We start from the raw sequence: 24,130 nt of genomic DNA, 5'->3' as shown, positions 1-24,130 counted from the left end.
GTTAGAGATTTATCAATTTTACTGTCAATGCAAAGAACCAGATTTTTGTTTTATTGTTTTTTTTTATTATTTTCTATTTTCAACTTCATTGATTTCTCCTCTTTATTTCTTTTTTTTCCTTCCTTTGGCTTTATTTTGCTCCTCTTTTTCTAGTTTCTTAAAGCAGAAACTTGAATTGTTGACTTGTGACCTCTCTTGTCTAATATTAGCATTTAATGCTATAAATTTACCTCTGTGAAGGACCCCACAAATTTTGATGTTGTGCTCATTCTCTTTCAGTTCAAAATATTTTCTAATTTCCTTTGCAGCTTAGTCTTTGATTCATGAACCATTTAGAAGTCTTTTGCTTTCTGAGTACGTACATGTTTTGCAGTTGTCTTTTTATTAATGATTTCTATTTTAATTCCATTATGGCAGAGAACATATTTACTTTGTATGATCTTAGCTTTTTAAAGTTTATTAAGGTTTAATATGTTCTATTTTAGTGAATTTCCCATATACACTTTGAAAAGAATGTACATTCTGCTGTTTTTGTGTGGAGTGTTTTGTAAATGTCGGTTAGATCCAGTTGGCTAATAGTGTTCAGTTCTATATCCTGGCTGATTTTCTGACTGCTTGTTTTATTGATTAAAGAGAGAGAAGTACTGAATGCTCCAGTTATAATCGTGGGTTTGTTTCTCCTTTCAGTTTTATTAGTTTTTGCTTCATTTACTTCGAGGCTCTTTTGTTAGGTAAATGCATCCACATTTAGGATTGTTACGTCTTCTTAATCAGTTAATTCACTTATCATTTTGTAGTGACCTTTTTTATTCCTGACAGTTTTCCTTGTTCCAAAGTCTGCTTTGTCTAATGTGATACTCCAACTTTATTTTTGTTAGTATTTACATGGTATGTCATTTTCTTTCCTTTTACTTTTAACCTACTTATTTTGTTATATTTAAAGTGAGTTTCTTGGAGATAGCAAATCGGTAGGTCTTGGTTTTTTATCCATTCTCACAATCTCTTTTAATTGGTATATTTATACTATTTATGTTTAATATAATTGTAATGTTTGTCTCTTTAATAATTGTTTTTGCTTCCTCTTTTTATTCTGTTCTCTTTTCTTGCCTTTTGAATTATCTGAACTTTTTTCAGTATTCTTTTAAATTTTTTCTACTGAATTTTTTTTTCTATTGAATTTTTGATCTATCTCCATATAGTTTTTTTAGTGGTTACTCTAGAGATTACAATTACTGGCTTTTCACAATATACTTAGAATTAATATTTTACCAATTCAAGTGCACTGTTAAAACCATCCACATATAACATCCTTTACCTCTTAATTTATGTTGTACTTGTCATATGTATTACATCTACAAACACTGAAAACTTGCTTTCAGATGTCACACATATTTTAAAGAGCTTAAGAGGAGAAAAAAAACACTCTTATCTTTACCCTTTCTGTTACTGTTTGTTCATTTTTGAAGTTCCAGGTTTCCTCTGGTAGCATTTTCTTTCCACCTGAGGAATTTGTTATAAGCATTTCTTTGGAGCAGGTCTTCTGGCAGCAGATTCTCTTTGTTTTCCTTCAACTGCGAATTTTATCTTGCCTTTATTCTTGGAAGATATTTTCACTAGATACAGACTTCTGCATTGATAGTTGTATTCTCTTAGTACTTGAAAAATGTTCCACTGCCTTCTGGTCTATAGTGTTTCTGATAAGAAACCTATAGTCATTGGAATTGTTTTCCCCAAATGTAAATGTGTTGTTCTTGTCTGGCTACTTTAAGGATTTTAATTTTTTCTTTAGATTTCAGCTGTTTGATTGTGATGTGAATTTCTGTGTGTTTATTCTCTTTGGGATTTGCTGGTCTTCTTGAATTTGTGTCTGTCTTCTGCCAAATTTAGGGCGTTTCTAGCTGTTATTTCTTCAAATGTGTTTTCTATCCAACAATCTATTTCCTTTCTTTCTGGGACTTTGTTGAAACCAATACCAGATCTTTTGGTATTACTACACAGGTCCCTGAGGCTCTGTTCATTTTTTTCCCCCCATCTTTTTTCTCTCTGGTTTTCAGATTGAGTAATTTCTATTAGCTGGTCTTCAAGTTCATTAACTTTCTCCTCTGTCATCTATATCCTTCTGTTGAGCACAACTAGTGAATTTTTAGTTTTGGTTGTTGTATTTTTTCATTTAAAAATGTCCTTTTGGTTTTGCTGGAGACTTTCTATTTTTCCATTCACTTTAAGAGTTTTTGCCCTTACCTAATAGAGTATGATGGTAATGGTTGCTTTAAAGTCTGTCTGAGAATTCCAACATCTATATCGTAATGGGGTTGCTGCCTTTGGTAATCCTCTTTTCCCGTGTGAGATAAGAGATTTTCTTGGTTCTTTAAATGTCAATAAATGTTGAATTGTATCCTGGACATTTTGTATATTATGTTATGTCACCCTGGGTCTAGTTTAAATCCTGGGGAGAATGTTGACTTTTGTTGATGATGATGTTGTTATAGCAGGCAGTAACTCAGTGAGGCTCAGCCTACAAGTTCTCACCCACCTTCTGCTGTTTAGGGTGAGGTCCACACGTGCATAGTTCATGAATAAGCCCAGGAATTCATGTACAACTTAATAGGATGGTTTTCTTGAGCTCTCTCTCCTTTGAGATCTCCCCAATGTATTCTGGCCCTTAGGGACTCCCTTTTTTGGTCATCTGGCTGGAAAGTCAGGGTTTTAATTTCCCTGTTCTACCATGAACTTCCCATGACTCGATCTGTCTCTGAGGTAAGTGGCAAGAGGGGAAAGAAAAATGCAACAGGGATTCTTCCTAAGCTCTTGGGACCACAGTTCCTCTAGTTAGAGAAGGGTTCCCCTCCCTTGGAGTTTTAAGTGCTTCCCTGGTCACCACTGCTCTCACTGCTGCCGCCATGCGGAATTGTCTAGGAGCTGGGACAAGAGAGAATGGGAAAAAAACAGACCAAAAAAAATGAAGTTATCCCCATTCACTCTGATCTGTAGGGGCCCCCTTTCTAGAAATAGAGGGCTTTTTAAAGAATGTTTCTCTCTGTACCCAGTGTGCAGTTTCGGGTTTCAGATTACTTTTGATTCCAGGTTGAGAGATATGAGAGGAATAACAAAAGCAAAATTCGTTGCCAGTTTAGGAGGCTTTTGTATTCTGACGTCCTTCCCCAAACTGCCTGCTACCATTTATTTTTTCAGACCTTAGATAATTGTTCCATGCTTTCTGTCCAGGGTTTTTCAGTTGCATTCAGTAAGAAAGGTAGGGTGGAATATATTTACTCCATCTTGACTGAACCTAGAATTCCTTATAAATTTTTAAAGATGTTAACTGGTAGAAATTAGCCAGTATTTTTTCATCATCTTCACAAGTAAATTCATGTTTTCTGAAAACATTAGCTTTTTCTGTGAAATATGATACTCAGTTTGGAAGTATAGATATGAAATCCTTATTGACAACTTCATTTTTCTGACAGGCAGGCCCACCCTTCACTGTTAAATGTTAGTTCTCTCTAGGGTTGTTAGTGGTTGGTTAAACTGAAGACCTAGGGCAGACATGAAATAGGAATCTTGTTTTTCCTTCTTTGGTGCCTCAGGAACTTGCCTTATACTTGCCTTATTCACATCTTGTATCAAGAAGTGGAGTATTGGAGCCCAGGGGACCAGGTTTTAGATGTCTATTGCAAACTGATTTAAGCCAGTTTATCAAGAATGGCCATTAGGTTCTTTTTGGCTCATAGCTGAGAGTCACAGATAAGTTAGGTGATGGCTATAGATTGCCTTTGTCATAATCTTGCTACCAGGGTACAGTGACAGCAAGTCACATTTGCCACATGCAGATGTTACCAAGCAAGTATGTACACACAGAAGTCACTCAGCCAATTCTGTAAGTCTGATGAAGTCCCAGGACTGTCCTTTTCAATGCTCTAAGCACTCTGTATGAAGGATTTCTGGTCTTGAAAATGGTCGTGCAAATCTTTTAGTACTGTGCACCAGAATCCTCCCAAATCCTGGCTAGACCCAGGACCTTTTTTGGTGGACCCAGCCCAGTCACTCCAAAGGGTGACTCTCCAGATTTATATGTCCTGTTAATGCAAGGGTATGGGGTATCTCCAAATGTTTTTATTCAGTCTATATGTTCTGAACATCACTAATTTACCATTAAAAACCCATTTCTAACATTCATCTTGCTAATTACAAAGCGTCTGGTGGATTAGAGATAAAGATAGCAAAAGCACTATTAGAAAAGCACCCTTGGAGGATGGTCTTTGACTTATCACCCCTGGAGGATGTTTCTCCTAAGGTATGGTTTTAAACTCATATGATTCCTTTGTATCGGAATGTCTATATAAGGTATTCTGAAGTAAATTATAGTTGTAATATACTATGTTATAATAGTATAACGGTGTAGCCCTTCTGTTTTTAAATTGCGAGATGCTTTCATGAGGCCAGGAGGAGTCAACCTCCCATTTTTTCACTCCTATTACAACAGATCAAATGAAGAGCAGATAGGAAAATGTAACTGTCTTCTGTTATGCCAGACAGTAATGAGATTTGCAAAAATGTGAAACAATGACTCAATCTCATTAAATTTTTTGTTCATATTTGAAAATGTAAATTATTAAAAATAACCCACAGTAAAAGGTCTTTAGGATCCTCAGTGATTATTATAGACTGTGAGTCCAAACAGTTTGAGAGCTCCAGTTGTAGGCACATGGTTTCACAGTACTCAAGCATTGGGCTTTATCTGTAGAGGTTTTAAATTTTTTGTTTGGATATAACTTCATGTTTATAAGAAATTGAAAAATAACGCGGTAAAAAGAATGCCCACCTATTCTTTACCCTGATTCACCTATTTACATTTTATACCATTTGCTTTATTAATCTCTCTCCTTATCTCTCTCTGCACACAATCTTATCTGAACTATTTGAAAGTAAGTTACCTACATCATGGCTCTTTACTCCTAAATACTTCAGTGTGTATTTGTTAAGAATAGGGATATTCTGCATAACCACAGTGCAGTTACCAGCTTCATAAATTTACATTGACACAGTACTTTATTTTTTTAAATTTTTTAAATTTTTTGGTGTACAGCTAATGTTTTAGTCATACATATACATACATTTTTCATTACAGGTTACTACAAGGTATTGAATATAGTTCCCTGTGCTATATAGTAGAAACTTGTTTGTCTGGTTTTATGGGGATTCTCCTTGTATTTCTGATGTAAGAGATACTCTGCCAAAGTTCAGTAGATATTCTGTGCGAATTGTTCCATATGTACATGTAGTTTTTGATGTATTCTTGGGAAAAGGTGAGTTCAGTTCTGCATCCTTCTGCTCCACCATCTTGGCACTTTCTCGATACAGTACTTTAATCTGTTACCTCTCGTATTCGATTTTGTCAGTTGATCTAAAAAGTCAGTTGTAGCATTCTCTCCCCTCCAATACAAGATCAAGTCTAGCATCAGATATTACATTCAGCTGTCATGCCTCTTAATCCTCCATTTTTATAGCTTTGTGTGTGTGTATTTTATGACATTGGTAGAGAAATACGGCCCTCTTCCCTCCTTTTTAAAAGACAACATTACTCACTTTGTGTTTGTCAGAGGCTTATAGTTGGTTTTCCAAAATAATGACCAGGGTGTTTCTTTAAAAGGATACTTGACTAGAATTTTTTCTTTTTGTGGGCTTCTGACCAATATCATAAAATTCTGGCAGTTTATCAAAATAGATAAAATGGGGATATCATTGAAATTGGTATTTTAACTTTACTGCTCAAGGTTCACATGGATCGAAGAAAGTAAATTAGAAATATGTTCTTAGTAAACATTGTAAAGTGTTTGGAACTGAAACCAAGAAATACGCTTTAAAAAGTAAAGAGGCAGACAAATGTTTCTGTACTACTGATGAGCTTGGGTAAGCCACTTGACCTCCTTGTAGAGAGAAATGCTGTACTGTTTTGTCTTACTGTGGTTCTAAAGATAGTACGACAAAGCTTGCTTGTATGCAAAAATACCCTTTAAACTTTAGACTCACACTCAAGATAGCTTATGCTTTGAGACAGTGCGAGGCATGTGAGATCTTATTTGTACTGAGGGAACAGGAGAATTGCATCTCCCATCTCACCCTGGGTCATAAGCTCATGAATAGAGTGACTGGAGGCAATGGTCTGCACTATTTCAAATGATTTCTCCCCTTTTTGTGTACTCATACAGTAATAGGACCAGTGCAATAGTGCCTGTGTAAAAAGGTTCTTGGAAAGAGGAATTAAATAATACAGCCACCTTTTTCATAGGTGTATACAATATCAGAATTCATTACATTGTATGTCTGAAATATGTGTAGTTTACTGTACAGGAATTACACCACAATAAAAGTTAAAAAAAATAATACAACCACCTGTCTTTCAGATTGTGTTATTGCAAAATGAATTTATTCTAATGGAAGGATGAATGAAGGAGCACAGTTTTAATTTAGCAGACTGCTGTTTGTGTTATGACACAATTAAGATAACAGTGGGGAAGCGAGTGGTGTGGGAGCGGAGGGCAGTGAGCAGCACTGCTATTCTGAGTTACTCTTGTCTGTCCTGACAGTAATTTGAAAGACCGCAAGAAGGATTATGCTAACAGCAGTGCTGCGAAAGGAGGCCAGAGCAAGGTGTTCCTCAGTGAAGTTTAGGTTTTATAACATACTCCTATAACTAAAAACATGCCTTTATTATTGATACTCCTAAAGAAAAAAAATTTTTACTGCAACCTGAGATTCCCTTGTCTCCTAACTCTTATTTTCCCATGGAAACAGCTGTCTTTATATATGATTTTTTTAATAATGCAGTGTTTCTTTCCGTCCTGTGACGTTATTGCAGAGCTCCCTGTATTTGTAAAGAACCTAGCACATTGTCTGACATGTTTTGTTTAAGTTGCTTTAATTATTGCATGTGCATGAACATGAGCTGGAGCACTGAGTTCACTAAGGGGCTTCATATGAAAGTATTATGAGACAGCTTTGTACATTAAGCCTTTGTGTTCAATTTTAGGAAAAAGGCTAGTTTTCATTTCTGTAAGCAAGAGGGTTCTTCCTCACTCTCATTTTTTCTACTTGTGTTTTTAGAAATTGGGCCTGGAGAATCCCACTAACAACAGGCCTAGTTGGAAGGTCATGAAGGCAAATTCATACGGATTTTTATGGAGACTTTGAGAGGAAAAAGTTCACTTCTTACCACCTTCCTTTTCTTTCCTTTCTCTGCCTCACAACTCCAAGTAAAATGTACAAAGATGTTTCTCCTTTTCTACCTTTAACATAATAGATATTCTAGTACATTGATTGGGACAAAGAAGTGGTAGTCAGCACTTTTTCCCTTATGAGACCTGGCAGCTCTGTGATCTGGCCTCTTTCCCCGACATCCTGGTTCCTGTGGTTCTTTGATTCTTTGATCTGCACCAATATCCTTGTCAACTAACTACATGAGCCAGTAAATAAATTTTCTTTGGAGTTTTTGTTTCTGCTGTCTGCAGGCTACCTTTAGCTGGGTGTTGGTTGACATGTCTAAAAAAAGCTTTCTGTGCCTAAATATTTATAGAGCTATTTTGGTCTTCTCTTACCTTATTCTCTACCTTGTTTATGTTTTCTTGCTGTTTCCTTTCCTTTGTTTTATATCTTTTTACTTCGGGTTGCTCCACCCCAGTAGCTTGAAAGACGTTTAATGTATTTTTAGTTCCAAACGTGATTACATGTTTTAAGTATGCCTGAACCCATATTTCCTCTTTAATTTAACCTCAGCAGCATCTACGTGTTCCTATGAAATACAGGAATTATGCTTTCTCTCAGCAATACAGCCGCCTCTTGTTGGCCTTTATTGATACTGTGTGATTTCCCATGGCTTCCCTACAGTTCAAATTAGTTTTACATTGCAGGCCTGAAAAGCACTTCGTGGTATATTCATGAAGTGAGCAGAACAAGGTATAGTATAGTGAGCATAATATGTCACCTTTTTTTTAACCAAAGAATTGCTCATTTTTTAAAAAAATTTTAATTGGAATGTTATTGACATATATTAATTTCAGATGTATAGCTTAATGATTTGATATATGTATACATTGCAAAATGATCACCACAGTAAATCTTGTTAACATCCCTCACCACACAGTCACAAATTTTTTCTTCTTGTGATGAGAACTTTTAAGATCTATTCTCTTAGAGCTATACTACTTTTTTTAAAAAAGAAAAATAAGAATATATCAATATTTGCTCGTGTGTATGAAAAGAAACTGAAAAAATACACATGAAATTAATAAAAATGACTACCTGTTGACAGAGGTGGGAATAACACTTCTCATTTAATTTTTTCCACAGTTTGATTTTACCCATTCAGGAAAAAAGGGGGGGGCATACTTAGAAGGTACCTAAAAATAGCAAAAAAAAAATTTTACCAGTATATACTTTTTTCCACTAGCTGTAACATTTATACTTTATTTTATAACTGTAATTACCATAGTTTTTTAGGTTTAATTCTGTATTGTAATGAATTCAGTACTCAGTGCCACTCTTTTCCTACTTGCTCTTTCTCATTAATATTTTGAGTCATATCTCAGGGTCTTATTTCAAATAGATTTTTCAAGATAAAATCTAATTATTGTATTTCCTTTGTTCATAGCATCTTAATCCCTTTAAGGTGGTAGCCAGTGTCCTATTGTCCCTAGCTACTAGTGTAAGGTGTGTGAAGCCAGCCTAATTTCTTTTTCTTGTGGGGGACATGACCTGTTATCTAGATGCTGGAAAGATTCTTCTCCTTTATATCTCTGAAATAAGTAGCTTTTATGAAGCTATGTCTTGATGTTGTCCTGGTGGAACTGGAAAAGTGATAACTTTTCTTGGTATGTAATAAATTCTTTTGATTCATATCTAGGTATTCCTTCATATATTTTTGTTAATCTCTATTTTTTAATAATTTTGTTTCATGTTTATTATTTTTCAAATATATATTGAGTACTTATTCTGTACCAGGCACTGTACAAATCAGTGGTAGTAGAGTGGTGTATAATATAGCCATGGTCCCTCTCTCCTGCCCTCACACACACAGGTCAGTCCTAGGTTAGCTATAAGTGCACTTTATTTGTGCCACTGATGGCTCATCACATTGTGTAGCGATTTGTATCTGTCATTCCCAGCCAGGATATGAGCTCCCCAAAAGGTACTATGTCTTATATTCTGCTGGACAGTTTGACGCATGGGGAGGACCTCAGTAAATGTTTGAGTAAATGGCCTGATTTTGCTGAAATGCTGCACCCATCCCTTAATTTCCTCTTAGATTTTGTTCCCTGCCTACCCAGTGTGGTCTGTTCCTGCGTTTGCTCTTATTCTCATCACTTACTTGTAATTGTATGTGTGATTTTCTTCTGTAGTGTATCATCTCCTACAGTATTTTTTCCAGCCATTGCTCACTTTTCCTGTGTCCATGATACATGTCTCCCTTTTCACCATCGCACCTGCGATTCCAGCATAGCTATTTCTCAGAGCAAGAAATAATATTACTGAATGGTGGCATTTGATTTTATCCAGACTCTGGATGCTTGTTGATTATATTCCTACCACCTGGTGGCAAAATGAGGATTGCTACATGACACAGGCGTGTTTTGGTTTTTCCTACCTGTTTAAAATGTGTTGATGTTACCTGATAAATCTCAATATTGTTCCCCTATTAGTTACTTTTAAGGATCTATATGTTGAGATTAAGTTCAGAAGCTGTTCCTGCTCTGTGTCATTCTTGTCCTCAGCCATGTGTTTTCTACCCTACAAATACCATGCTATTGTTTACACTAACCAGTTTCAGGTTTTAGTCTTACCATTATAGAACTGTGTATTTATTGGCAAAGTGCTAATTCCTTGGAAGGAATCTTAGTATATGTAAAAGATAATTGACACTACTAATGATGGATTCTAGAAGATAACTAAACCCCATTAAATTATAAGTACTGTTGAATAACAAATACTCCTGAAATCTTACTCATTCATTCAAAAGCAGCATTAGTTTCTAAACAGGCATCAGCAGAGTTTGTTAACTCAATACAGGAGACAGTAAACCTCAGGCATTTACAATTGAGAAATGGGATACAGTCACTTTTCTTTTTCATCAGTTTGGGAGCCAGAGAATCTTCTCTTCTGCAAATTCACTGTCAGTCTTTTCCTTATGTAACTATAATTTACATTTTTTCTTTTCAATATGTTTTATAATCACAGTTTATTCCTGCCATCACTGAAAATAAGTAGACTACTGAACCACACCGACTTTTTTCTTTAAAGACTCTACCTTCAGAATAGTTTTGATTTTGATTTTCAAAAAAAGTATGTTTTCTATAAAATAATGCAATTCAATTGAAAAACATTTGCTGAAAACCTGTTGTTCATCTTGCTAATCAGCTTTATTAGTTCAAGTTAATATTTGCTGGCCTGTATTCTCTAGTGTTCAATTTAAGTATTTTTTATTAAAATGGGAGGGAATTATTACTGGCATACTGCTTTATGGGAAGCATAATCTTTTTGTTTTTTTCCTTTTTCTGGTAGAAAACTTTGACTTTGCCTTTTGTTTTTATACTCTTCAAATTGCATGGAAACATTTTAAATTAAGAGAGCAGCCTCAGACAACAGCTGAAATATCCATAATAGCATTTATCATGCCTTGTAAGCCTACTTGGGCTAATCTGTTCTTTCCACAGATTTTTAAATTATTTTTTCTGGGTTTGGCAGTGTTTTTAACCTTGCATCATGGTTTTAAGTCCAAAACAATTTGGTTTTGTTCAATTTTTTTCTTTTGCTCTTAACAACACAGTGCTGTGGAAGAGACGAAACCTCTGCTCTAACCCCTGCCCCTTGAGACTGAGAGGTCAATGGAAATTTTTTTCCTTCATCAGGTTAGAGGGTAGGACGTTAGAGGTGAGCATTTTTTAAAACATCATTGTAGTTAGCTACCCCTCTCTGAATATTAGACCTGGAAATGTAATTACATTCCAGGGAAAGGAGAAACTAAAAACACTGGAAACTTTCACTAGTTTTCATTTGAAGGCATTAAAGATTTTGAAAAAAAACCTTGATGTTGAAGTTACCATAGTCCTGAAAGAAAAGGCTAAGTTTCATTTGTTTTGATTATATCTTTTATTCTGAAAGGTAAACATCTTACAGGGATTCCAAAGATCTAAATATGTTCTAGTTTGCAAGCTAGATGATTTGAACTTGACAACCAGCCATCTCCTAGGGATTTATGAGGAGTGATGCAAATACTTTTATCACACTGGTAAAATATTTCCATATAAATGCAAAGAGAGTGGTATTTAAATATTAATACATGCATTTTAAAAAATTCTGAAGTGACTTTGGATACATTGCTGTCTTCCTTTTTACTTTCTTTTCCTACCTTTTTCTTCATTCTCTTAGATATTAAGATCAGCTAGAAGGTTTTGAAATTGCCTTAAAATTTGGCTCCAACACTGTTCTGCAGTTGTTGACACAGGAAAGTCTTCTTACATGATGCCATTCTTGCACTTTTTAGCCTTTAAGGATGTCTGTTGTGCAGTAGCTGTTTTGTCCTCAGAGGAACTGACTGACATGGCCAGGAATAAATTAAAATTTTAGTGATACAGAGTAAATTAAGTCATTTTGTATTTACTGAAAATGACTTATTCTTGGTCCACAGTTAATTTTGGCTTATTCTCTAAGTCTCTTTTAGTGTACATAATGTTTATAATGGAAAAGGTTTTGTAGAGTAAGGGGAAAGGGAACTCAGAAAAGTGATTGTAAGTCAAAATCCCATTTCTTATTTTATTGAGACCCTTTCAGGAGGTCTGCAAAGTCAAAACTATTTTTAGAATAATATAATTTGCCTTTTGCATCTCATTTACAAGTTGAGTTTTGCAGAGATTGTGCAATATGTAATTATGTCATTGCTCTGACAGCTGATGGAGCATGAGCTTGTGAATTCTTGAGTTTTGAAAATTTCCGAGTTATATTTATAATATGGTAAACAGCCATAGATATAACCCACATTTTTAAAAGCTCATTAATTTTTAAGAGTTCAAAGGGAGTGCTGAGACCAAATGGTTAGTAAAACATTTCTCTATTGGCATAGTTAAATTGAATTTGCAGACTTGCTCCTTCTCATTTCATGTTTATTGTAGGGTCGTTTGTTTTTAGGAACCATAACCCATTCTCTTTCTGCTCTCCCGGGGAATAGAACTTGAGTTTTAGCTGTGGGTGGCAGTTCAGGAAGTTGGCTCTAAACAGTTCTTGAATAAAGGTAGAAAGCTGAATGTAGAGGACAGAAATTTCTTCCAACGATACTGGCCAGAATGACTGTCTTAGGGTATGAGGTGCTTTCATCACTGGAGAGGTTCAAGCGTAAATTAGACAACTATTACCGAGAGTATTTTTAAAGAAGATTAATAGTTCAGATAGGGGACTGCACTAAATTCACTGTTGCCTGTGAATTCTGACACTAACAAATAGAGTAGAGTTCTTGTTAGTTGGTATTGCCTGGTTAAATTCTTTAATGTTGAATCTTTTCAGAAATTAAAATGAATTACAAAAATGGACCTTTCAATTCATTAATTCTATATATTTTATTTCTCTCATATAAAATATGGTATATTTAATCAACTTGCTTACCTTTTTTTAAAAAATGTGTTTTATTTCAGTTGGTCGCATTATGTTTCAGCTCTTCTCAGATATATGTCCAAAAACATGCAAAAACTTCCTTTGCCTATGCTCAGGTAAATAAATTATTAAATTATTTCCAATGAGAATTCATGGCTTACAGTTTTACCTTGTTTAACAGATATTTTCCTTAAAAAGCAATGGGCTGTGAAATGAAATGAGTTCAGCAAAATAAATAATTTCACTGATACGAGGTCAGGGAAGCATTTCTTAAAAGGGAAAAGAGAAAGAAATGGTCTCAAAAATGAAACAGCCCCACTGTATGTAATGAAATCTTCTCTATTGTAGTTTATAAAATAATAGTATGTTCAAAACTGATTTATTTTGGTAGAATTTTACAGATTTCAATAATTTTAACAAATTTAGCATTCCAGATTTCATAAGAAATTTAGAATTAGAAGATAAAGAAGCAAAACATGATGAGGTTTTTTTGTTATGAATTTATATTTTTAAAATAGAAAAAATGGGGAGGAAAAACATATTTAATGTTACTTTAAAATTAGAGATAGCAAATTAAAATTTTGAAATCTATACTTGATACACTTACATATATATACACAGTCTCTACACCAACTTCTGTTACTGGCGTGATAACAGTTTTTAATCTTTCTTTTCTCCTATAGCATGTAGAGGCTGTACCACAAAATTTAACTTTTACATACTGCTTTATACTATGTATTTGTGTGTGTGTTAAATTGTCACACTGTCTAATTCATGTACCTCTTATGATGCCCAACACAAGAGAGGGATTTGACAAAGGACTGATTGGATGGTCCTTCCCAGGGAAAGATATGTTTGTTGCTAAACTTAATTTCTTTTCTTTTTCCAGGAGAGAAAGGCCTTGGGAAAACAACTGGAAAGAAGTTATGTTATAAAGGTTCTACATTCCATCGTGTGGTTAAAAACTTTATGATTCAGGGTGGGGACTTCAGTGAAGGTAGAGCTAAACATTATGCTCTTAATAACTGCCATCTATCAGTTTCTGAAACATCTCATTATTGCCTTGAATTGTAAATATTGTGTCACTTACAGTAGGATCTAACTATTCGGTGGTCAGTGAATAGTTGTTGGATGAATGAATGTTGTAGACCAGGAATGTATGAAAAGCAGAATACTAGGACATTCTGTGTTGTTTTTATGCACTTTTAATACAGTTACTTGGTGAATTCCCTACAGTGAATACCAAAGTACTGTTCAATTGTTTTTATTCTTTTAGGATTTTGTTGGTGTGATTACCGTTTGAAATAAATGGGTTTTGGAGATAATTTTTAAAATAGTATAAAAGAATTGGATTTATATTTTAAAGATGAGGTTAATGGAGTAGTCTTAAAATTTTGATCATCTACAGCAATTACAAGGTGTTAACTCCTTCAGAAGATTGAAACCATAAGGCATAATTTATGTGTATTAGTATATTTTTAGTTTTCATTATTATTTAATGTAGCTCATTATTTTCAGGTAATGGAAAAGGTGGAGAATCAATTTATGGTGGATATTTTAAAGGTAAGGCTTAATATTTTACGGTCTTTTGTTCCAGTTCTGATATTAAAGCAAGTTATCGTGTACTTTTAATGAGAAGAGGTTTACTTATAGTTCACTTTTTGCATGAAACTAATGTTGCATGAAAATACTTTATTTGCATGAACTTGGGGATAAATTATATTGTAATATATAACTTTTAATTGACAAGAATAATTAAGGCTAACTTTGGTTAAACATGACTTTCAGCATGGAGGTTAGGCAACTATATACATGAAAACTCCTATCTTCCTGCCTAAAACTGTCAACATATTCTTTTGTTTATAGAGAATGTGGTCTTTTGCAAAATGAAAAGGTAAGAGAACGAAGCTCAGTAACACAAACTCCAATTCTGTTCCCTTGCACCCTTTCTAATAAATTTATGGACAGTCTGGGTCAGGTTGTGGCTGGATTTCTTTTATTGCTTGAAGACTTGAAAAATTCTGTATACTATTTCATACATGCATCTGTATCTTTTTTTCTTTTCCCAATGGGTTTTTAGTTCCACATCAGGGAAAAGAATCTAGTTGTGTTTTTTTTTTTTTTTTTTCTCTAAAACAAGCAATTTCTTTGAATAAAAGTTGGTATTTCTTCCTTTCTAAAAGGTTTGTATGTTTTCTTTTGTATACTAGAACTATATGATTGTGTTATTCCTACAGTAGTATTTGCATAAATCTAACTATTGCACTTGCCCCAAAAAGCCTTAGAAAAGTCAGTTGCAGAGATTTATAATGGGATCCAGTATTACTAGGTTTTAATGCCATGATAGCTGCAGTGTTATAATAGTCTTTTATATTTCTTTTGGGGGAAAATGGATTACTACTCTTTTTCAGAAGCCTGTTCCCAAGGTAATCTTTTTTTTAAAGTTTTCTATGTTTCTGTTTGTTTTAAAGAAAGATTTGTTTGTATGAACGTTACAAGGAAATTTAAATTAGTTTTCAGGATATGTCTGCTGGAATTAAAACCATCTATAAGTGATCTCTATGACACAGTTTTCCCTTTGAACTAGCAGGAAACAGCTCTTTGGCTGATTCTATTAGCATGTTGCAATTTGAAACTAATACTGTAGGCCACTTTAATGGGGTTGCTCCTTTGGCAGATACTTGTATATCTTAAAACTGTATTTTGCCATTTAAGTTTTTGTTTTTACAGGACTTTCTTCCTTAGATAATTTTGGATCCTATTGATTAGAAGAACTCCACATAGTTAATTTAGGCATGTCCCTACAACTTAATTTATTGTAATATTTTGGTTTTTGCTCTCATAGTCTAACATCAATTCAGTTGTGTAATAAATTAGCACATAGAAATTAAGCACATAAGAGAATTGTTAAACTCTCATGTATAGTGCATTATGCAGGATAATTGGGAATCTGGAGAAAATGAGCTTTACTATAAAGACTTTTCTAAAATTTCCTTGCTAGTTTTTCCTGAAAGTTAGTAGTTTAAATATCATTTAGCCAAAGTATATTACTACTAAAAGTGACTATTCTAAGGCTGTTTGTAAAAAGTATTAAATATATGTTCTTTTCCTCAAGGCTAAGTAGTAATAGTAGTTTTTGGTCTTTTTATGCTTTTGTTTGAATAGTTAAAAGAATTTTTTCGAAATATTCAGTCAAGTATCTGTACTGCCCAGAAGAGGAATTTCAATCTTTGCTTTCTATTTATTACTGTGAAGATTACACTTTAAAAGTGACTTATAATTGGAGACTGACAAATTTGTGTTTTCTTCAAACAGATGAAAACTTTATTCTCAAACATGACAGAGCGTTCCTTTTGTCAATGGCAAATCGAGGGAAACATACCAATGGTTCCCAGTTTTTCATGTGAGTAGGCGTAATTCAGAGATGAGCTTTTCTTAAACAGAGAAGCGCTGTTCATGAGAAAGATGGTATAGTTAAACTAAGTTTAATGCTAGAATTCTGTCAAGTTGGGTTTTATTATGTTATAGTAACTGGTAAGCTCTAACAACCACCTCAGTGTTAAGAGTATATCCTGGATTTGAAAAAAAAAAAAATTTGAAAAAAGTGTAACTTGAAGATGTACATTATTTTGAAGTACATTTTCATCTTAAAAGAAATTGGCTTTGACTCTTAACAAATTTGGGGGCTCAGTTTACCAAAGCTGGATTGGAACAGAAACTGTTGATGAACATTTAAAAATTGTTCATGACTAGGACTAGATGTACCCTTGACATGGAAAGCAACTGGTGTGAGTAAACCATAGTATGGTCGCTCTCTCTCTTACTGTTGCCTTTGAGCCAGTTTGAGAGAGGTGCCGTTATCTTCTGACATTATATAAAGATAAGTGATTTGGTGTTAAGCAAGCATTGTAAAAAATGTAAACTTTGTGAGATCTCTATGCATAATTGAATTAACCCCCAATGTTGCTGTCATTTCCACCAAAAGTTGCTTAGAAAACTTTAGAATCCTAAATTTGCTTTTTAAAAAGCAGACACCTTTACATGTACATGCATATGCAACCAAAACCTGACTTATTTCTCATCTAAAAGACCTTTGGCATGCTTTTAGTTATATTCTCAACTAAAACTACTCCAAAACCTATTTTATTATGATAAAAATATAAAATGATACAAAATATGAAAAATAATTGGCTAGCCTGAAGTTTAATGCTGTTGATTGGAAGTAAATCTCTACAGTTGTGCAGTGTATGATGGAGCAATATTCTATCCATGGTGTACCAGAAAAAAATGTTGTCATCTTTCTAAATGGATGAGTATGAATGGCGCTTCCCTGTCTTTAAAGGAGTAAATTATTCATATAAAATAAATCTCACATTTTAAGTTTGTGTGGAAAATAGATTCCAACATGGTCTGATAAAGTTCAGATAAGGGGCATTCTGTTCCTAAGAATGTCCTAAAAATGGAAAACTGATAGAAGATGATAATGCTTGGAGTTGTGCAGGTAAAAAGGAAGACCTAAACAATTATTCCTGTGTCTTTTTTTGATCCCACAGAGTACTAGTTATTACACTTCTTTTCTAGACTATTTTTCTAAACCTCCTCAAGGGCCAAAATAAAATATTGGGAAATATTTTGAAAAACTTCTTTTATAGCAATTTAATGTAGAAGCTGTTTATTCTTTGATTGAGGTTTCCCATTTCCATTTTTAAGCTTATCTGAACTGTGAACATGATAAACTAATGATTCATTGGTCAAGAAGCTACCATCTGAGGGCTCTAAAGTTTCTTTTCGATCTCTTTTTTTTTTCAGTACATTTAAATTTTGATTTATCAGATACAGCAGCTTCTTCCCATTGTTACCTGTTGATCAGCTTACTTACAAATATAAAACCCATGCACCTACATACATTAATTAAAATCTAGTACATGAGATTCTCCCTTTAAAAAATTTAGAGTATCTTGTTTTTATGTTATTTAGTACTTGCTTAAATCTTTTTAAGGAACATTTAGTATCAAACAAAATTAAAGCTGTATCTGTTTTCTTCATAGCTTAGTTTTACATTGGACTGCTATTTTTTGACAAGGAATGCCAAATGAAAATTTTAACGTCTGCAAATTAGGATTAAAATTTTTAACCTTGTTTTCATAGTTAACTAACTGTAGATGGCACTAAAATCGCTGTGAACTTGTGATTGAAAGAAAATTTTCTGCTTTTAGTTTGAAATTTACTTCTGAAAGTGAGTTTTCAGTTAAAAGCAATCTTGGAAGTAAAATTTTGCACTCCCAACAAATCCTTATCTCTCTTTTTTTTTAAAGAAGTTTTTGTGCATGTGCTTTTTTCATATGGGCTAAAAGTACCAATTCCTCATGGGTTGCAGGATAAAATAAAACTAACGTTCACCTTTCTAAACAAAATGTTTCCTTGCTTTTATGAAAAGGATAAGTAAAATGGAGACAGTGGCCCATGAAGGAAAAATCTTTGAAAATCTGTCTTTGTCTTGCAAGCCCAAATCCTTCTGGTGTTGGAAGTAGTAAAAAAGCATAATGTATCATCTTCAGGTTGTGTAGATGATCACAGATAATCGCTGTGAAAGCTGAGGTTCCGAGGGCTGACGGTCACGGAGCTGTCTGCTGGCTTCCCAGGGTGCTCCTGCATTGCTCCTCCTCCTGCACTCTCCCCATGGCACCTTGAGCAGCAGTTCTGCAGTCTGAAAAAGGAAGGCTAGTGTAAGAATGGATCATAAAATGCCGAGAACTGCCTTTAGAGTTCCAGTTTTATAGGCTATTAAGTACTTTCAGCATATCCTTGCAAAGTTGTATTTGTAGTTTATGTTTTAAGTCTGTTACTTTGTAATTCCTAAGGAGTAAATTTGGTGTTATTAGTGTGGGTACTTAAGCAAAATGTTCCTCAAGAATTCTTGTGCTTTGTGCAACAACTATTGTCTTCATTACTTGAACATTTAAAATCTCCCCTTCCTAAGGCATTCACCATTTTATTAAGTATAATTTTGCATATATTTGGGTGGAAAAATTATGTGTATGATGAAAACCAGATTTTTCTTCTATAAAGCTTTTTTTTTTTTTTTTTTTTTTTTGCAGTAACTGCTTATATCTACTACTCTGTTAGTCACAGTGATTTTGCTTTTGAGGGCCTAGATAGAAGAAAACTAATTGCATTTGGAATAGTACTGCTCAAGAAGCATGAAAGAAGTGATATATGGCACTATTCCCATGAATCACTGAGGGAGTAATGGCTTGTTGACATTGAGATATTTTTGAAGGAATTCAAAGGCCTGGGACCAAAGTAGTAACCAGGTTAACTCAGCATTTAGTATTTTGTCCTTTTTATTATTATTAATTTTTTTTAGGCCAAAGATTGGGAAGTAACCACAATAAAAGCTATAGGATTATAAAGTCTTAGACTTGGAAAGGATTTAGAGATCATACTGTACAGTCTTTTCATTTTATAGGTAATGCTAAATAAGGAAGAAAAGACATATGAAGTCCAGGTTTTAGAAATTTTACTCATGATCTTGAGAAATTGATAGCTAGAAAGAGAATGCTGCACACTGTAAGCAGTGTAGTTTTATTAACTGCTCTGCTCTGAGTTTATTTTAATTTTAATAAGTTTTAGAAGAATCAGGCATTTCTGGAAAATAAAGTGACATGCAGGAAAACATTTTTCTTTTCCTTTGGCTGTCAGTAACAACTGTCTGTAATTTTCTGGCTCTGATTTGCATTGTCTTAATTTTCATTTGTTAAAAGATAAAGAAGCTATTGCATAAAGTAATTGTTAAAAGGATTAGGCAATTTATAGCTTTATGTTAAATAAATGTTCTCCTGGGTTAGAGCACTAACGTAGCTATCAAGAACCTTGGTTCTAGTCTTATTTACTATATACCTTGAGTTAGTTTTGTTTTTCCTTTTCCGTGTGTAAAGTATCTACCCCAGTTTCAAAGATAAACATTTTGGTGTGAAAATGCAGACATAAAAGGAAGAAAGTGTTCGTAGGTTGATCCTAAGTTGCTGAATATGTGGAATGATTTATATGCAAATATTGTCTTACCTTAAGAAATAATTGTAATTGCTTAATTTTCATCAGTCTGAAAGGTGATTGCAAAGCAGCTTTGGCTCATCTTACCTAAATCAGCCGCAGTCTCTTCATCAGCTCCTGTTAGAACATGGAAGTGGCGGTTGCAGTCATCCCCCTTGGCTTAGTCTGTGCAGCCTTGTGTCACAACCAGGGAGTAGAAAGACCTGCAGAACCCTGGAGAGCAGGCTTTATCATTGGCCACTGTCAGTGGTCATGATAACTATAAAAATATAAGGAAACAAGATAATGTAGAAAAGTCAAACTTTGAACTTTAAGCAAAAAGCATTTGTTATATTTTAACAGTCATAAATAGGACTGTGGGAGGGAAACACAAGATGTTCTAGAATATATATTCCTTGTCATTTAAGAATGGCTGCTCACCTGAATGGGAGAGAAGTGCTGGTCATCTCAGAGTAGCAGACCAAGGGGAGTTGAGGGGTAGTTTGGTTCTAAGGGCTTTATAAAGCTATGTTGTTATTCTGGCTAGCAAAAGTAGATTTTTGGTAGAAATGCTTTTTCCCTGCACATATTCATGAATTTGTGTGAGAAGAAATACTACTAAGCGTTAATAACCTGAGAAGTTCTGGCTTTTCCTTACTTTTTTTGCAGAGGGTAATACTTTCATATGTTAATTTCAATTTCTCATGAACAGATTTCATGACACTTAACCATAAGCCATATTCTCTGGATATCAGGTGTCTTCCCCTAACATCCAGCCTCTTAATATTACTTAGTGTTTATGTGACATTTGTATTAGCAACCTGGAAGGAATTTTGTATCTAGTAGTTTTTGGTGTGTATGATGTTAACATTAGAGCTGAATTTTCAAAAGCTCTTTTATTTTGGTGACTTTAGAGCTCTGTAACAAGACTTGGTTAGTTTCCATTGCCCTTACACAAGCTTTGTCACTCTGTACAATTTGGTGCCTCTTACATGATGGTGTGATAGTTTCAGGAGTTGAAGGGAAAAATTACATGTTAAAGGCTACTTTAGACAGAAAAAGATTATCTTTATTTCTTTCTCCCTTACTACTTTACAACTAGAATCACTTTTTTTTTATAAGATTCATTGGAAACACCACATTATTTGAAACATACTTTTTTGACAGTAATTCATGTATCAATGCCTTTATAAGAAATTAAAGCTATTTTTTAAAATATTTCAAGGTTTAATATGTCCAAAACCCCTATAAAGGATTTTGTGCACTGTATATAATAAGGGTTTTGGTCTGAATAGTAGTAAGATAAGTTTTAAGTTTAGTAGAGTTAAAATTGGTCAGATGGTGTGTATTTGAACAAAAAATTTTTGTAAGGGGGAAAATCAGAGGTTAGACAGAAAAAGAAAGTAATATGGCCACGAGTTGACAGCATACTTTTTCTTATACTTCATCTCTCTTACCTTTGTATCCTTTGAGAAGATCCTTAAAATTTTAGGTATGCTGCTTAATTATTTTATTATTATTACTATTATTTTCAGTGACTACCACCCGAGAGTGTATGTAATGGCCGCGAACAGGAACTATACTCTAAATATTTGCTCATTAACTCCTGGCAGTGGTCTGTGTGTTCAAAAAAGTTTCACATGTAGAAACATGAAAAGCTTTTTAACTGTTTGAAGTGAATTAGTAAAAAAGTTCCTTGAAATTTTGTTTTGAAGTCTCTTAACTCAGTTCTTCCGTTGAAATTTTAGTTCTCCACAGCTAGTAACTGCTCCTGGGCATTCAGATTTTTATATCTATGTATGTACTCAGGATACATTATTCTCTTTGAGAAAGAAATTAGCTGACTTAGCTAGTTGTATGATTTGTGAAGCGAAATGTAATGTTTTATTTTCAATTATCATTCAGTCTAGTTTTAGTATTAGGGACCTGAGCAGATTCCCACTTCAACCACAATGCTTTTTCTTAAGCATAATTCATCTCTACATACATATCCTATGTGAAAGAAAATTTAGAGCCCTCCATTTTAAAAAGCTTTCTTGCTTTGCATAAAACTTGAAAGTATTTAAATTCAAAGTTATATTGATATTAAAACATAGATTCAGTCTTGTCTTAAAAGTGTATTACAATTTATTTCTTGCCATTTTTGTGTAAAATTTACAGAAAGAGTGTTACACCGTGCGCTCCAAAGGTAATGTCTCATTGCTCTAAGGCTCTCTTTTTCTTTCTTTGCCTTTATCTCTTTAATCCTGTTGTTATGTGCATTGAACCATTTTAAGAAAAAAGCTTTTCTGCTTGATCTTTGGCAGCAATACATGTAAAACATGTATGTTTTATTGTTCATGGTTAATCCTGGGAAGTATAATTTTAATTTCAGTGGCTTGTTACCACCAAGTTTCCACGTATCTTGGGAGGTGGGGTAGGTATATTATATACAACGGTTTAGATCTCATTTCAGTACAGAACTATTAATTTCTATATTAGGCCAAAAGCTGCTTTGATAATGGTAAAAAAAAATGTAGATTGTTTCTTGGAGTAACAGTGATACTTTTCAGATTCTAGGATTTACAAGGTTTAAATGAACCCTTGTGCATGTATTTTTAAAGTAGATTCAGAGGCGAGAGGAACTGGTAAATCAGGAGAAATGAAAATATGACAGGAGAAAATGAAAATGTGAAAATATTGAAAGCTTTTCTACTTTGAAATGCTCTTTGTGGCTGTTTTTCCTTTAGATATGTTTTCATAAGCATATGTAAACTTACATATTTACAGTAGGCTCGGGCCTTACGGTCTTCACTCACTGAGCCTGTGTTACCTGGGCACGAGTCTTTACAACTGTATGGTTTGGAAAGATCAGTACAGTTAAGAGTTGTGATGAGATCTCTTTGTTTATTTTAGCAGAATTGAATGGCTTAGACTGAACATATCTTTCTCCTGGTCCTTTTTAAACCTTTTGGAGGTATCCTCTGTTTACCCATGTCTAGTATCAGCCCTGTGCCAGTAAGCCTGCTTTACAGAGGGATTTCTACTCTTAGAATGTAGGCTGAGAACCCTAGGCTTCTTTTTGTTAAGATACTTTCAGTTTTCTTAATATGTAGTCTAACCCAATTGAAGCATACATTTGTACTTTTGCATCCTAAATTGCAGATGCAAGTAATGGGCTTAATTATTCACACCAGTTTAGGCACAGTGGGCCAACTGAAATTTGTCCTTGAAAGAAGTGTTCTTGTCTTCATTTGTTTTCTTCACTACTGCAATAAAGGACCAAGTTTGTCTTCAGTTTTTTCATTTGAATTAAAACAAAATTTCAATCTGTCAAAAGGTAGTTATTCCATCCTCAAATTGAGTTTTAGATAGTATGTTACCACATCAGTGCAGTTAGCTCACGTGTTTTAATCTCACCATTTGCTCCAGAGGTTTGCCCTAAGGTGGTTTTTACAGACCTCCTCTTAGCCAAGGTGGCAAGTTGAATTGGGTCCCGTGTGTTTTAAGAAAATCTGTAGGCTTTCCCCCAATACCAGAAGATCTTATAGTTGTGAAAGGATGAACAAAAGAAGAGGAATACATCTAACCAATAAAGAATTCATTGCTTTCACAGCTGCATGTTTGAGACTGACCTCTTATATTGTAGACCATTTTTACCCATAGAAGTTTTACCTATTTACATCTTTCATACAGCGGAATCACTGTCTAGCATATGTACTAATTTCTTACTATCTTTAGTGTGCTTGGTAAAGTTTTGTAATTATGGGAAGCACATTTTTATCTTAAAGTTATAGTCCAAAGTAGTTTCTGGATGCTAGTGTCATGATTTAAGCATCAGTGCTTCACCAGTTGGCTAGATTTTCTTTTTCTTCTTTCTTTCTTCTGCCTGTATTTATTCATTTTTACTGTTATATTGGCTTAAATTACCACTTCTCAATCTTCTAAGGAAAATTTGAGACTAGTGGTTTTGAAACTCAAGATTCCCTTTAAAATTCGGGCACGTCTTAAGTCGATATTTTAATTTTTTTCAGCTAAATTCTGTGGTGCTCTTACAGAACTGAATATTCTTAATTTAAGTATAAGTTTTAGATTTCCTGGTAGAATAATGATTTTTAGCGTTCTTGTGAAGGTTGAAATTGTATTTTATTGACTTACATATCTTAGAATTGCCTTCAAAGAGTATAAAAATTGATGTGGGAGCTTCTAGTACAGATGCCTGCTTTAACATGGCATGGTAATCCAGTGGCTTTTCTCTCAAGTGTTATTTCTCTTTCTTATAAACTAAGTTGTTTATGATACACACTTTTGAGTCTAGTTACCTGCTTTTGAATTTTTTTCCACTTTAGTTCACATAGTGTGAAAATGTGTGAAAATGCTGTGGGAAAACCAGCTTGGCTTCAAAATAACTTAACCAAATGTACCCCATAGGCTTTTCAAGAGTGACTATCTGCCAGTTTGTGACTGTAGAAGAAGCTGGTTA

The 24,130-nt window shown here is 34.0% G+C and overlaps 1 protein-coding gene across 6 annotated transcripts in view; it reads left to right on the top strand.

Moving 5' to 3' along the window:
* The window catches only part of NKTR (natural killer cell triggering receptor), a 47,917-nt gene that overhangs the window by 2,859 nt on the left and 20,928 nt on the right, over positions 1-24,130 (top strand). For 4 of the 6 annotated variants that reach the window (XR_006721645.2, XM_045509792.2, XM_010945904.3 and 1 more), the window contains exons 3-6: positions 12,678-12,752; positions 13,526-13,633; positions 14,155-14,199; positions 15,952-16,039. Coding sequence is in view for 4 of the 6 variants with exons in the window: in XM_045509792.2 (XP_045365748.1) it covers positions 12,678-12,752; positions 13,526-13,633; positions 14,155-14,199; positions 15,952-16,039 (316 nt within the window). In the remaining 2 variants the exon portion in view is untranslated. Of the gene's footprint in view, positions 1-12,677; positions 12,753-13,525; positions 13,634-14,154; positions 14,200-14,502; positions 14,531-15,951; positions 16,040-21,838; positions 21,857-24,130 lie in introns of those variants that run through there. The other 2 variants (XM_045509794.2, XM_074345138.1) reach the window with 2 other exon arrangements.

This window comes from Camelus bactrianus, chromosome 17 (genome assembly GCF_048773025.1).
Source record: "Camelus bactrianus isolate YW-2024 breed Bactrian camel chromosome 17, ASM4877302v1, whole genome shotgun sequence".
Classification (NCBI taxonomy): Eukaryota; Metazoa; Chordata; class Mammalia; order Artiodactyla; family Camelidae; genus Camelus; species Camelus bactrianus.
This window is presented reverse-complemented; position numbering and strand designations above follow the sequence as displayed.